This window comes from Peromyscus maniculatus, chromosome 18, assembly GCF_049852395.1.
Source record: "Peromyscus maniculatus bairdii isolate BWxNUB_F1_BW_parent chromosome 18, HU_Pman_BW_mat_3.1, whole genome shotgun sequence".
Lineage (NCBI taxonomy): Eukaryota > Metazoa > Chordata > Mammalia > Rodentia > Cricetidae > Peromyscus > Peromyscus maniculatus.
Genome location: NC_134869.1, coordinates 31,228,107 through 31,243,323, shown reverse-complemented (window position 1 = coordinate 31,243,323; position 15,217 = coordinate 31,228,107). Strand labels below are relative to the sequence as shown.

At 37.2% G+C, this 15,217-nt stretch overlaps 1 protein-coding gene across 18 annotated transcripts in view; it reads right to left on the bottom strand.

Moving 5' to 3' along the window:
• Ppfia2 (PPFI scaffold protein A2) overlaps window positions 1–15,217 on the bottom strand; it is a 465,396-nt gene that overhangs the window by 170,956 nt on the left and 279,223 nt on the right. For all 18 annotated transcript variants that reach the window (XM_076553855.1, XM_076553854.1, XM_076553860.1 and 15 more), the window contains 2 exons: window positions 6,567–6,731; window positions 1,000–1,074 (listed from right to left, as the gene is read on the bottom strand). In XM_076553855.1, the coding sequence (XP_076409970.1) occupies window positions 1,000–1,074; window positions 6,567–6,731 (240 nt within the window). The remainder of the gene's footprint in view (window positions 1–999; window positions 1,075–6,566; window positions 6,732–15,217) is intronic.

Here is a 15,217-nt window from a genome sequence, read left to right as displayed (position 1 = left end):
AAAAGAAAAGAAAGAAAATAAAAAACAAATTTGAATGAGACAAAACAAACAAATGTACAGAAAAGCAACGTGGCAAGGGAGAACACAAGAAATATGTAAGGACTAGGAGACCCATACATGGAAATCTCATAAAGACACAAAACAGTAAACCATAATATATAAGCAAAAGGCCTGTAGGGTAAGAAGAAAAAAGGGGGGGGGGAATGCCCAACAAAGCATCAACAGACAATCAACTCTCCCATAATACCATTTAGTTCATTATGTGTTGGCCATCTACTCATCTACTGCTGGCCATGGATCTTGCCTTAAGAGTTGTTTGTATACTCGGTGAGACTCCATTGGAGAAAAAAAAAATTATTTCATTGTTAATCAGTTATCAGTTGGAAACAGCTTCCGGGAGACTTGCAGGGAAACAAGGCCTTCTGAACACTATAACTGAAGCACATATGTGAACAGGCGGGGCTGGGGCAACATGTACAAGGTCTGAACAGATCTGGGCCTAATGGGGTCCCAGCTCTTTCAATCTTAAGCCATGGCTTTAAAAAAAAGATTGCTATGAATCTTCACAAACATTCTAATTCAGTGGTGCCACTAGCCGTGGGCATGATGCTTTCAGAAAGTGAAAATGAGAAGAGTCTGAGGGGAAATGATTTCGTGTGTCCATCTGAGGTATTTACTTCATTTTTTAGCATTTCAAAGTTTAAGAGGAGGTTGGTACCAATTCCAGTCTCGGGGGTGTGTTTTACTTATTTCTAGGACTGGTTTCCTGAATAGCCATCTCCCTATCCCTTGGTGGCTTCTCTTTGGTCTCCTGGTGACAGATCTGAACATCTAGGAACCAGAAAACGGGCCTATGGCCACTCATTTTAATGGGCGTCATTCAGCAGCACAGACAGAATGTAATTGATTTTGTGACAGAGTTAATGAAAGCAACGTGTAACACAAGGGCCAGCATGTTAGCAATAGTGCACCTCCGAAGAGCAAAGTTTGGTGTGTTACCTCCTGATTAGCTGAAGCTAGTTCCTCTTCCAGTGCAGAGACTCTTTCTAAAGAAACCCTCAGTCGCTCCCTTACCTAGAAGAAAAATCAAAATACGTGCAGTAATGTACATCCCAAATATAGGAAACTGTGGTGAAGCCATCATTAACATAAGAGACGAATGGTTAAATTCTTCAAGCATTTGTAGCTCTAAGCTCACCAACTCATAAACCTGTCATGAACAACATGGAAACATTGTCACCTCAGAAGCATCATTGTATCAAGGGGATTTCCTTATAGCAAACCCTTTTGTAGGTGAACTGATAATTGGGGTTGGAAATTGACTGGCCTTGCTCCAATTTCTGATTCATAATAAGAAGAGACAAAGTTCAAAAGCATAACCATGATATCATTACAAAATGGTCAGTGATTAGCCAAGCAAAACAGGCCAAATACACCTTTAAAATAAGTGAATTTTATGTTGACTTCTGGTGCCTAACTTCAAATCGCTTTGTTTAAAAGCAAAGAGTTCACAGAAACTGAAAATTTATTGGAAATTTTTTCAGTGACTACAAAGTGTTAATGACTTGGGAGCTTTCATATTGCACCCAAAAACCCCAGGGAAAAGGCATTGCATTTTGTAGGACTAAACACATTTTAGCTTGAAAGCAGTGATGTTTTAAAATTGTTTCCTATAAAATTGAAATTCACAGAACTGTTTCATTGACTTATACTTTTTGATAGCTTCTAAAATTGAAACCATGTGTGGTGGCACATGCCAGTCAATCCCCAATACTTCGAAGACTGAGGAGGAGGACTCTGAGCTGAAGGCCTGACTGAGATATATAATAAATAACAGGCCAGCTTGGTCTACTTAGTAAATCCTGTGTCAAAAGAAAGCAAATATCAAACCAAATCAAGATGAAAAAAAAAATAAAGACACATTCATCACAAGTTTTTGATTATTTATGACAACATATTTTCTACATAAATATAGAAATTTCTCAATAAATATTCATTTTAATACTATAGTTATATCATATAAACTAATTTGGTTATTTAATGGACTCTTATTTTATCATATGGCATTTTCTTAAATAATAAGGTTTAAATAGGAATATAAGCTAAATGTATAAATAATTGTATACAATTTTAATGTTGGAATAATTGCCTTGTTAATTATCTAAGAAATAGAGTAAGTAATGTTTCCTTAACTTTAGGGCAAAATATGAATTTTGAAGGTCTCAAACATTCATTTTTAACATTCTTTTATATAGTAGTGTGTACAGGCAGGTGACTGAGTGTACTTAAATGCTGAAGCATAGCTCAAATATAATATTACATTCTAACATTCTGTGTACTATTAATACAAAATAGAATAGTATTTAGCTTTAAAAATCCTTTGCACTGAATCTCTATTTAGCGCTATATGACTGATTGCCATGACTCTGTGATTTAGACAAATATCGTTATTTATAATAACAACACTGAATTAAATTCTGATTAATAACTGAATAATACTCAGATGAAAATCTTTGCTGATTTGACTTGGAGGAGTTGTAGAATGTGGATCTTTTTTTTTTTTTTTTTTTTTGGTTTTTCGAGACAGGGTTTCTCTGTGTAGCTTTGCGCCTTTCCTGGGACCCACTTGGTAGCCCAGGCTGGCCTCGAACTCACAGACATCTGCCTGGCTCTGCCTCCCGAGTGCTGGGATTAAAGGCGTGTGCCACCACCGCCCGGCTAGAATGTGGATCTTTATGAAGGGTTCTGGTGTCACTGGTTGATGAGAACAACCTGAAGACAGCTCAGTGCAATCATTGATGTCCCTGTATACAATGATGATCAGGGCACTCTCAGAATGCCACCGAGAGGTAAACATTAACTGAAATGTTGATACATTAGAACGTTTCTAAATTAGTGTTGGAGTTGAATAAAAATTGCCTGAAAACAAGCTGTAGGTTAAAGTGTCTTCTTAATCATTTCTGTTAGCTCGGACATTTTAGAAAGTCTTAGTTACTAGTTCCTTTCACAAGTTAAGCATTTCAAGAAATAAAGTCTTAAATCTATCAAGAAATGTGAATAAAGAATCATATCTCCATAAATTTTCAAATGTTTTGACAAGTAAAGATATATTAACCATAAATTAATGAATCTAAAACTGTCTTTATATGAATATAAACACATTTTAAAATATAGTTTTAATTAATACTATGCATGCAAAAATGTTTTTGTAGCCATTATCAATAAAGAATACCACAATAATATTGAATTATTCACTTTGCTTCTCCATTTTAGACAAAATTTCAATTAATGGTATGTTAGCTTTATCTACCAAACGTTGTAAGGAAAAGAAAGGAATGCAAATATGGAAACTTTCCAGGGATAGGAATTTGACAAGTTTTCCTTTTCTGGTTGGCTTTAGCTGTATCACAGGGAAAATCAATATGTATCAGAGAATTTTCAGCTCCTTGCTCTGCCTTGAACATTGTACTAGCAGAATATCATCATTGTTTTTAATAATTATTTTTCTTATTGGATCACATGATGTGTGTTTAGGCAGATAGATTTGATAGGTCATGCAAAACAATAATTGTTTAAATTTTGTCCAAAGAAGTGCACAGTTGCAGTTGGTAATTGTTCCCTAACGCTTCTCTTTTCATTGGCTTTGAACTACTGCTCTCATGAGTTTTTGCATTACATGTATTGCTTTTTACACAGATACATGGTAACCTCCAATCATATTATTTGTATTCATCAAAAAATTATTTCTAAATTAATCTGTTACTTCTGTATTCTTCAAAACCATACAAAAATGCCCAGTGCAATGTTTTCTTCAAAATATATTTCAAAGAGATGGTAATTTTATCAAAGGAGATTAATGGAAAACAAGTCCCTTAATACGACAAATGTATCACCCAATGAAGAGGTTGATGGAAGAAGTAAACATTCCAAATTAAAATTAAGATATTGCAAAGTTTCACTGTGGTAATTACTAATTCTATTACAGAAAATTCTGTGCAGAAACCTTCTTTTTTTTTTCAGAGATGAGGACTGAACCCAGGGCCTTGCACTTGCTAGGCATGAGCTCTACCACTGAGCTAAATCCCTAACCCCAGAAACCTTCTTATTCTAGATGTTCAAGTCAAGTTTGATTCTGTGATAATTGACCATAAAAATATGATTGGTAAACACGGCCTTACATATATATGTCAGTGGTTACATAAATGAATGTCAATATTTAAAACTCCAAGCCATTATAATGGTCAATACCCATGCTCAAGTTTTTATAGTTCATTTGTTTTCTATGATAAAGTTTTACTTGAGGCATAATTGCTTATATTCTCTTATCTTTTTACTCTACTTTTATATCCATAGCCTTTAGGTTAAAATGCTAATTAGTTATTTATATACCTGTGTGTTTACTCCTCCCTATTCTCCTAAGAAACTGAGTTACTCCCAAGGAAACAGTTCATGAAGGCACTTGGGTACAAATTAGTTCCTCAATAAATAAATGAAATGTTATTTAAAACAAACATCTGAGCCAAGAGGGAGATCAATGTCTTAGTTTCAAACTTTTAACAAATGTTGACATTTTCAGATGCTAATTAGAATATTCTTTGACATTAACTGAAAAGATATCCTTATATTAATCAGTGGTTCAAAGCTTTGCATGTTTTATAATAGATGACCCTTCCAGCCATTCTAGGTAGATATGGTTATTATCCTCATCTGAAAAACGGAGTGGTTATATAGAGACATTAAGCCACTTGTACAGACCTGTCTACTTGAGAGGGGAATCTCAGCATTTTATAAGTTCATAGGCACCAGTTCAGTTTCTCATGAACTTGCCAAGATCTGTGACACTTGTGGAACATTTATAAAAGCTATAATTATTTTTAGGATTATATTAAGGAATATTTCATTTTTGCTGTACTCAATTGATGGGACTACTATATGATAATTGTTTTATATTGTTCTAAATGTACTCACAGAACTGGGTTGTTGTCTTCAAAGCATTTATTAATTTTACTCTGATACCAAAAATCACTTACTTGCTTAAGTGATGTCAGAGTTCTTGCAGAGAAACATAAAAACATTATACATTTTCTAATATATTTATCTAAGTTTTTCAATATAGTTGTTTCCTCTGGAAAGGGCATGCTGTTCTCACAGATCCAGGTCATTTTATATACTGACTCTACTGGCTACAGTACCTGTCTCTGGCTTTTACTTATTCTTTAATATTTAGGTAAAATATGATTCATTTTTTAACTCCTTTGCCATTCCGATAAAATTAGAAAGTACATTTGTGATGGCATGGGACATTGTGCATTTGTGTTTGTAAGTATCTGTCACTGTTGTGTGAATGCCTAGGACCCGGAACTCATTAGTCACTAGGGGAATGTCTTTGTATGGCAAATCTGATGCAAAGCAAATAGTCTATAAATTCTTGTGGAATTTTGTCTCTGAATTTTTATTACAAAAGGAAATGTAACAGAAACTAAATAAGTAAAATTATTTGCTGTTAGACTTAACATGGCTCTTTATATGACATATTTTATCCTCTTCAAAGTTTTCAGTTTTTGCCTCTCATAATCAAAATGAAAGTGGGATACAGCTTCTCCTTAATAATCTAGAAGACAGAATTAGTGTTATCCTTGTACAGCCAATTCACATAATCCTCTGTTTTAAGAACTGTCTGAAAGACTGATGATAATAATATATAAGTACATAAATATTAAATGGAACTAAATTCTACATACTTAAAACTTAGATATAAACTGCAATAATCCCGAGTCTGAATTTTCGTGTTCAGAACTTGTCATATATTTTACATTGAATTGCCCTAATTCTTGCTATGCTAAATCCTAAAACTTCTTAAATTTTGAAATCACTTCTTTGAACTTTTATAGAAAAGAAATTGTGTCATAAACCTTACCTAATCTCTAAAGGATATTTTCTCCAGATTGCCGTATATTTACCGTAGGACTTGTTTGCAGAGAAGAAAGGGCTTACAGCTACTCTTGGAACCACCAAGAAATGAGTTTTCCTTCTAATATGCTATGTTGTTACCAGCAGCCACTGTCATCATGTGTATTTGAAACTAAGATGTTAGCAGACTCCCCCACAAGGGAGGCATCAAATATAGTTAAAGCATGCCTGATTTGCACTTCAAAAATACATGTGGTTTTCAGTTAATACTCTGATAGTTTGGAATCTATGGCATCTATGGACATGGACTTCAGAGAAAGGGAGATGGGGAGATGGTTGAGACAGAGACAGAGTGACTGCATAATACCACACAGTACTAGATGTTAAATATGCCTCTGGACCAAGGGTGTAAGGATGTAATAAGGTCTAATTCTGTAAAGTTGTACATTCGGTGGTATAAATAAAAGAACATGGTCATGAATCCTGTCCATCCACAGTCACTGGATTTTAAAGTTTTTGTTTTTTGTTTTTTTTTTGCATAACTCAAACGTGTTCCTTTGACCTATATTACTTGTTGATTTGTGTGAAAATAAGGAGCTTCCAGCTAATAACAGAAGCACAGTGTGGCTTGAAAAAAAATATTATCAGAACTGTACCTTTTCATCCAAGGCCTTGTGGTGCTCAAACAAAGATTTCAGTGCCTTGAGAACCTCCACCTCACTGGACACTCCTGAGGGAGACTGAGCTTGCCGCTTCACCACGGTCATTCTCAGTGACCTTTCATGTCGTGACACAAGGCACTCCAAGTGCTCCAGTAACAGCTGTGGGATCAACAGAAGACGCAGTTATCTTATGAACACAGCTGATCAGCATATTTTGGTGAAATCTAGCTTAAACTATTAAAAGTTTTCATAGCGCGCATGGTGACCCTAGGGAATACAACAGGGAACAGAAAAGAAATACCACTTGGTTAACTCAGTATGTATAAAACACATTAAATCCAAACTGCCTTCAGTCACATAACAAATCACTGAATAATAAGTAATGATATACATTCTTACAGTGCAGTGGCTCTCAACCTTCCTAATCCTGTGACCCTGTAATTACAGTTCCTCATGTTGTAGTGACCCCCAAACATAAAATGATTTTCGTAGCTACTTCATAACTGTCATGTTGCTATTGTTATAAATCATAATACTAACATCTGTGTTATCTGGTGGTCTTAGGTGACCCCTTGTGGAAAGGTTGTTTGAACTTCAATTGGGATCATGATCCATAAGTTGAGAATGTCTGTTCTATCAAGTATGACAACTTAGTCTTGAAATCAGTGGAAGTCAAAGACCAGAAAAAAATGTATATGGGTCAAGAAGATTGCTATTAGCATTTATTCCAATAAATACAATTGCATTATAATTTCAATGTAATCTTTCATTAATTTTTTGAGAATTGTTTTCAGAATATATTATGATGTTGGCTTTTATTTTAAATAGTTGTGTTCTATTTGCTTGTTGTATTGTAAACTGCATAAGAACGAGAGCCTTTTATGTATTTAGATGGCAATCTTTTGATCCTTTATGTACTTGAGTAGCATGTGGAAATACACAATGAATTTCTAAAGTGAAGTAATTTTCCCTGTATGTAGACTGATCAGTGTCAATATTAAACATACATTGAGGCTTCTTTGAATTACTTCTTAAAGGCTCAGACTAATTAATATGGTTATAAGCACATGCATGAGTGTTTCAGCTAGATGATATTCATGAAAACCCAAACTTTATAATTAAAAATTTCCCTACATGTAAATGGAGTTATGTAAATTCAGCTAATATCTGTTAATCTTACATTGCCTGGTGCCAGTGTAGGATGAGAAGTGTATGGTATAATGTTAACTTTATGGAACATAGTGAAGTATTATTCTACCACTAAAGACAGCTGTCGTTAGAGGCCTCCTAAATCTTATCACTCTATATTCTTTAGGAAAGTTTTTCACACTGCAAAGTCCACTTTCCCAACATAGAACACACTCACAAAAACAAAGTAACAAACAAACAAAAAAAACTATAATTTTCTGTCCCTTTTTCATTTCTCTTCTTTTTTTTTAAACCACACAGATTTTACTAATTATACATCCTCGTAAGATAGAAGCCTTCTGAAGAGGTGTCTGAAAGCATCCTTTTTGATCCATGGGTACAGCAAAGGAATCCCAAGTCTCTGTTGACCTTGAGAAACAATCAGTTTCCTCATCACCTTTTGCAGTGAGTTTCCAGACTTTAGTTCTGAAAACGCAGACTATAGACATTATTTTCTTTAACAATTCTACCAAAATAACTAAGAATTCTTCCTACCTGCAAAAAGTAACTGTCTGTTTAAAGTAACTACAGGGAATTGTGTTTTCTGCAACTAAGAGCACAGTGGCACTCAAGTTATTTGGTTCTACTTACTACTTAACTTCCTTATAAAAATGGTCATATGCCATGACCTGGTCACTTTCTTATTAAGTGTGTTAACTTTCTGGTTCTTTCAATTTCCTTCCAGCATTACTCCATTTATAATTCATGGCAAGGTCTATTATTATTCATTTAGATGACTTTCCCAATATTTCACCCTCTAAATTTCTAAATTTTGTCTATTCTACTAATCTAGATTTCTATTCTATCTAATTTTACTCACATCCCATGATTTCATTATAGACGCTGCCATTACCAGTAAGTGCAACTGTTTTGTAGCTGTAGATCTATCCTCTAAGCCACAGATTACTAGATTTCTAGCTTGCCTATTTATATGCTTGACCTAAAAAAAAATACATTCACTCTCAAGTCCTTGTACCACAGGGATTTGTTATACTGTGCTCACACTCTGTATACCACAACTTACATCTTCCATTCCCCTTTGCATAATTAATTGTTTTATGTCTGTCAGCCTCCAGAATTCAGCTACCTGCCAATATATTCACTGAAGCCACATGGGCTCAGGATTCATTATCTCCTCCTGAATTAATGCAGTAACAGCTTGTTAACTGGATCACACATTTTTATCATTTCATCCATTGGGGTACTACCCAAAACTCTGAAATTTAAAATACAACCTAGGGCCTCCGTGCTTGAGCTCAAGTCCTTAATGTCTTCTCATTTGGCCAAAGCAAAAGCCAGAGTCCTTCCGTGTCCGAAGTGAAATCTAAATTATCGGAACTCATCTCTTTTTCTCACTCGTCACCTCCAATGGCTTTGTTGCAGCATCTGTGCGTAGAGTTTTGCTTAGCTTTGTAAAATAGCAGGTATCTGTTTAACTGCATCAGGCTCTTGTCGTAAGTACTTTATTTTCTTTTTTAACTTACAATGCTCCCTTTAAGTCACCTGCATGTCCTTAGCACTCTGCAATCTCTGACTTATTGCTAGTGGTGTCACTTCTTCAACTGCTTCTCCAAGTCCTTATGCTGCTGCTTCTTTCTCTATGTGGCATCAGTCCCTCTCTGCCTTTTCCATCCAGGTTTACTATGGTCATTCACTGTCCCCCAAATATTAATATCAGGCTTGTAAGGAAAGGAAGATGCCCTCTCCTCTTCTCACTTCTGAATCTTTGTGCTCACAAGATTGTATAGAGGTCATGTTCACTCATATTTGTTGAACGAAAAAATAAACACTTTATTAAAGTCACCATTTATAGATTTATAAGAATACCTCTTAAAATAAATGGGTGTTTGAGATGTATGTTCTGGATAAATTTTGCTAAAGTAAGTATCTGATTAATTACATAAGAAAGTAAAATCTTCCATGGTGTATGGAGGAAAGATAGTTATGTAAACAATCAACTGCCCATGATTCATTCAAGTGGTGATCTTGGAAAACAAGACATTGTTGAGTTGAGTCATTGCTGTCATCAGATAGTTTGAAAATTGTGAAGAATACAAGCACAGTGAGTTATGCTTGATGCTTTCAGTAACACTGAAGAAATTAAAAAATAATAACAAATAGAAGTGATTAACTTTCCAAATTCTAGTGCCAGGGTCATTCAAAGATCCACTTGATCCACTATTTAAAAGAAAGACAATAGTTTCATGTATTAGAGGTTACTATATTATAGTACATTATAAACTCACATTTGTAACAAGTGTCTTGCATGGAAATGCTCCCATAATAATCCAAAATGGCAATAGAAACTGGCAAAGAGAAATCTGAGAAGTTTCTCATGTGCTAACCACATATCACATTGATATACCTGTCTCTCTGATGAGGTCAGTCCCATTTGTTTTAATCTACGTGTGTAAATTTCACTGAAAGTGGAAGTCTCATCAAGGAAATCTGCTGTGGGATGTTCTGTATGGTAAATGTGTTGCTCTGATTGGTCAATAAATAAAACACTGATTGGCCAGTGGCTAGGCAGGAAGTATAGGCGGGACTAACAGAGAGGAGAAAAGAAAGAACAGGAAGGCAGAAGGAGTCACTGCCAGCCGCCGCCAGGACAAGCAGCATGTGAACATGCCGGTAAGCCACAAGCCACGTGGCAAGGTATAGATTTATGGAAATGGATTAATTTAAGCTATAAGAACAGTTAGCAAGAAGCCTGCCACAGCCATACAGTTTGTAAGCAATATAAGTCTCTGTGTTTACTTGGTTGGGTCTGAGCTGCTGTGGGACTGGCGGGTGACAAAGATCTGTCCTGACTGTGGGCAAAGCAGGAAAACTCTAGCTATAGAAATCTGTGCTTATCATGTCCTGCTCTGAAAACCCCTTCTTCATTTCAAAATTTTAACTAGAATATGAGGTGATACAGATCAAACTTTAAGAAGAGAAGGCCTCCACGATTTTTTTCTTTAAGTGTGATTTTTTTTTTTTAAATTTTAAATTTTTTAAATCTCAGAATCCTGGGAATACATGTGAAAAGAAGCCAATAGAAATCATTTGGGAAAAATGAGATTGAATGTTTGGTCTGATTGTTTCCTTGTTCACTACTTCTGGCAGCATCCAATAACACATGGCACAGCAGTTTTAGTATCTGTGATTGATTGCTGTATGTACTGTCTGGGCTATTTACGGACTCCTCTGCTACCTTCTGAAACTATCAGCACTGTAAAAATCAAGTCTAGTAAAAAAAAAAAAAGAGGGGAGGGGGGACCCAAGATGTCTGGTACTCTGAAGGTGGCAGAAGAGTGTACCGAAAATGGAAAATGTCATCAGAGGAAAGCAAGATAACAGGGTCACCCTCATATTAAAGACAACAAAGCTACCGCAACTACAGCAAAGAAACTCACCTGAGACAAGAAAACATGGCTGCCACAATGCCCCCAAATGATAGTTATCTCAGCTAATATAGCATCAGTGCCTGGAGTTTTAAAAGAGGGGACCACACCAACTAAAACATTAAGTAGCAACTCCTGGTACCGTTGGACTTGGCACTCTGGTTAAGTGGGCAAAGGATGCTCATAACAGGCAGGAAGTTAGTGGGGGAGCCTGAGATCATGAGAGAGTGGAAGAAGAACAAAGAGAGGGTGACTTTGAGTCAACAGATGAAAATATCAGCCCCTACCCTTGCCTCTGAAGTCAAGGGCAAGGAACCGGACCCCCTGATGATGACATAGCTGACCTGGGAAATGCGACACAGAAAAAAAAAGTTGTTGTAAGATCACAGAAGCCAAAGGAAAGGAAGGTCATGCACAGGGTATTCCTGCGAATGCTGAAAGCGGAGGTAGAAAGGAGAACAAGTGATAAAATGCTGAGAACAGAGTCAGAGTACCAAGGACAGAGGAAGTCAGGAGGATGAGGTGGAAAAGAGCAAGATGCAGGAATACTTCACAAAGGAAATGAGCAGCAAGAACATGGTTCTGTGAACCCAGAAATCCAGGGCCCCAGAATCAACTGCATTTGTCACCCTGTCTTGAAAAATCTGAACGTTCACAAGTCTAGTGTTAAAAATTGGTATCTGATCTTGCCTTTTATCTGAAACTGCTTTTGTTGCTGGGGTCAAGCCTGGTACATCAGGATTACATGGACTCCAAATCTCCTGAGAGCCCAGGAAAAAGCTTTGGAACGCACCACTCTAAGCCCTTTCTATTGAAATAAAACTGGAGAAATTAAAGGAAAAGACAAAAAAAGTGAGGTTTGAGAATATGTTAGGGCAAACTTTTGCTTACAAAGTCACTCAGGATGTATTAGCAGAACTGTCAGAAGACAGCATGGAGGTCAAGTTAGTCAGCAAGCTGGAAGATAAAAAAGTTGCTTATATTGAACCTAAGACAGAAATGGATGTGGAACCCAACTTTTGAAGAGAAGCAGAGAACAGACCTGCAGTCAGCCTGCCTGCCTATAGAAAAAGATCAAAGTCAAGACTATAGATTTACAGAAAGAAAGTACTTGGAGAGGTGAATCAAACAGCCTGGTTTTAAGCATCCCCTCTTACAGATCTACAGAAGAAATGCTCAGTACATGTTTGGGAAAGCAGATTCCATCAAAATGCCCTATGACCAAAATGAAAAATATTCATGGTATGCATTGATAGAATTTACTTCCTTGGAAGGTGACAAAGAAAATTTAGATTCTGTAATAAGCACTGAGCTGAAAGGGAGGAAAATTTAGAACAGAGTTGGCTGATGCTGTGAGGGAGGCAGACAGCCATGCAAAAGTCTGCCAAAGGTCTGTGTGCAGACATCATTGACAAGCTGTTAAAGGAATCCTTTGATGTTATGTTGACCTAAGGATAGTCACTGAACAGAAAACCAGATTCCTCAAAGGACTTGGTTTTGTACATTTCAATAAAAGAAGATGTTGAAGCTATCTAGGAGGCCATGGGAGATGACAAAAAGTAATGGAAACAAAATGACCGCAGACTGGGCCAAGCCTGTCGGAGGACAGTGGCTTCCGGGTTATGTGATCACAGAAGTGGATTTGTAGGATAAACTGGTAGCACAGGAAGCATGTACAGATTTGGTGGGAAGCCATGGAGAGGTAGGAAGCTTCCAAGGAGAAAAAGAGGAAAGACCACAAGGTATAAGAAAGGGAGACAGAATTTGCAGAGTTTCATTCATTAAAAATATTTCTCTTTTATTTGAAAGACAGGATTCTGTTTGTTCGTTTGTTCATTGATTTTGTCTGTTGAAGTAAAGACAACTGAAGAAGTTGGGTGGATCCCAGCCACCATGGCTCAATTTCTAATACAACTGCTCCTAAGGTTTAAGAAATGAGAATCAATGTACCTCGAGACCCAGCTATACCACTCTTGGGCATATACCCAAGGAATGCTCAGTCATACCACAAAGATACATGCTCAACTATGTTCATAACAGCATTATCCATAATAGCCAGAAACTGGAAAAAACCCAGATGCCCTGTCAACTGAAGAATGGATTAAGAAAATGTGGTGCATACACACAATGGAGTACTACTCAGCAGAGAAAAACAATGACACCATGAAATTTGCAGGCAAATGGATGGAAGTAGAAAATATCATCCTGAGTGAGATAACCCAGACTCAGAAGGACAAACATGGTATATACCCACTCATAAGTGCATACTAGATGTAAAGCAAAGGATAATCAAATAACAACCCACAACTCCATAGAAGCTAGCTAATAAGGAAGACCCAAAGAGGGATGCATGGATCACCCTGGGAAGGTGAAATAAATGAGATCTCCATGAGTAAACTGGGGATGAGGGGTGGGCAATGGAGGGTAGGGGATAGGGGATGAGAGCATAAGGGAATGGGATGGTCAAGCTGGAACAGGGATGGAGTAGGAAAGCAATGAGAGAGATACCATGATAGAGAGAGAGATCATGGGAATAGAGAGAAACTCAGAGCTAGGGAAGTTGCCAGGCATCACCAAGGATAACTGTAGCTTGGACTACTAGAAATAGTGGAGAAGATGCCTGAACTGAACTGGTGTGTCCCGGTGATCAGACCGGTGAATGCCCTAACTGTTATCACAGAGCTTCTCTCCAATGACTGATGGAAGCAGATGCAGAGATCCACAGCCAAATACCAGGCAGAGCCCCAGGAGTCCAGTCAAAGAGAGAGAGGAGGGATTCTATGAGCAAGTTCATCAGGATCATGATGGGAAAACCTGCAGAGTCGACCAAACAAAACTAGTGGGAACTCATGAAAGTTGGATCAATGGCTGCAGAGCCTACATGGGACTGGACTAGGCCCTCTGCATGGCAAGACAGTTATACAGCTTGATCTGCTTGGGGGGCCCTTGGGGATAGGATCAGAATCTATCCCTAGTGCATGAGTGGGCTTTTTGGAGCCTACTACCTATGATGGGATATCTCGTGCAGCCTTGAGGCAGGGGAAAGTGCTTGGACTTGCCTCTACTGGATGTACCCCCGCATGGGAGGCCTTGCCTTCTTATAGGGAGGAGAGAGGGGTGGGTTGGGAGGGGGACCCTGGGGGGTCAGGAGAAGGGAAGAGGGGGATCTTCGATTGGTATGTAAAATGAATGAAAAAATTTTCTTAATAAAAAAAAGTATGGCAGAAAAAAAAGAAACATCATGAGAGAGGCAGGAAGACCTTAAGAGCCAAAGGACCAGGAAGTGTGATATGGAGTTGTGTCTCCTAGAAATGACAGAGGGTCTATGCCCTTGATACCTCAATATTATGGCTGCCTAAACAAAATCTTCATAGTGATAATATGAATAGGCATACTAGCATGGAAATGGGGAGTCTTTTGGAGTCACATCCCGAGAAGAAGAACTTCAGGCAACTATAGGGTGCTAAAAGAGAAAGAATTAACCTCTCAAAGGGAGGGGCTCTCTGATTAGCTTTCCAATACAAAATGATCAGTCCAGAGATCATATACATACAAGTTACACCAAACAGATTCAGTAGATTAAAAAAACAATAATAATCAAAGGTCATCAACTCTCAAGCACCTGGCAAGGGTTGGAAGCAGAGGATATGAGAGGAACTGGAGGGAATACAAGGAAGGAAGAAGTGACATAAACATATTTTAATTAAAGATTTTAATAAAAATAGTTTAATTTGGCTATTTTCATCCTCAAGGCACTCAAAAACTCCACTTTAAAAATTATTTAACATACTCCATTTTCCCAATATGTGTTTCTGACTATTCATATTGAAACAATTGTTTGGAGAATGCATGGCTTATGGTCCTACTGTGCTTTCTGCCGATATCGTAAGATACTGGCAAAAAGAAACTTGTGGAAAGAATAGGTTCACTTGGCTTAAAGGTTATCGTCTATCACAAAGGGGAACCAAGAAAGCTACTTATGACACAGAATGTTCTAGAGGGAGATGAAACATTCCACCTTGCAGAGAACTCCATTAAGCCCAGGAAGAAAAAAAAAAAACTCAAAAGTTT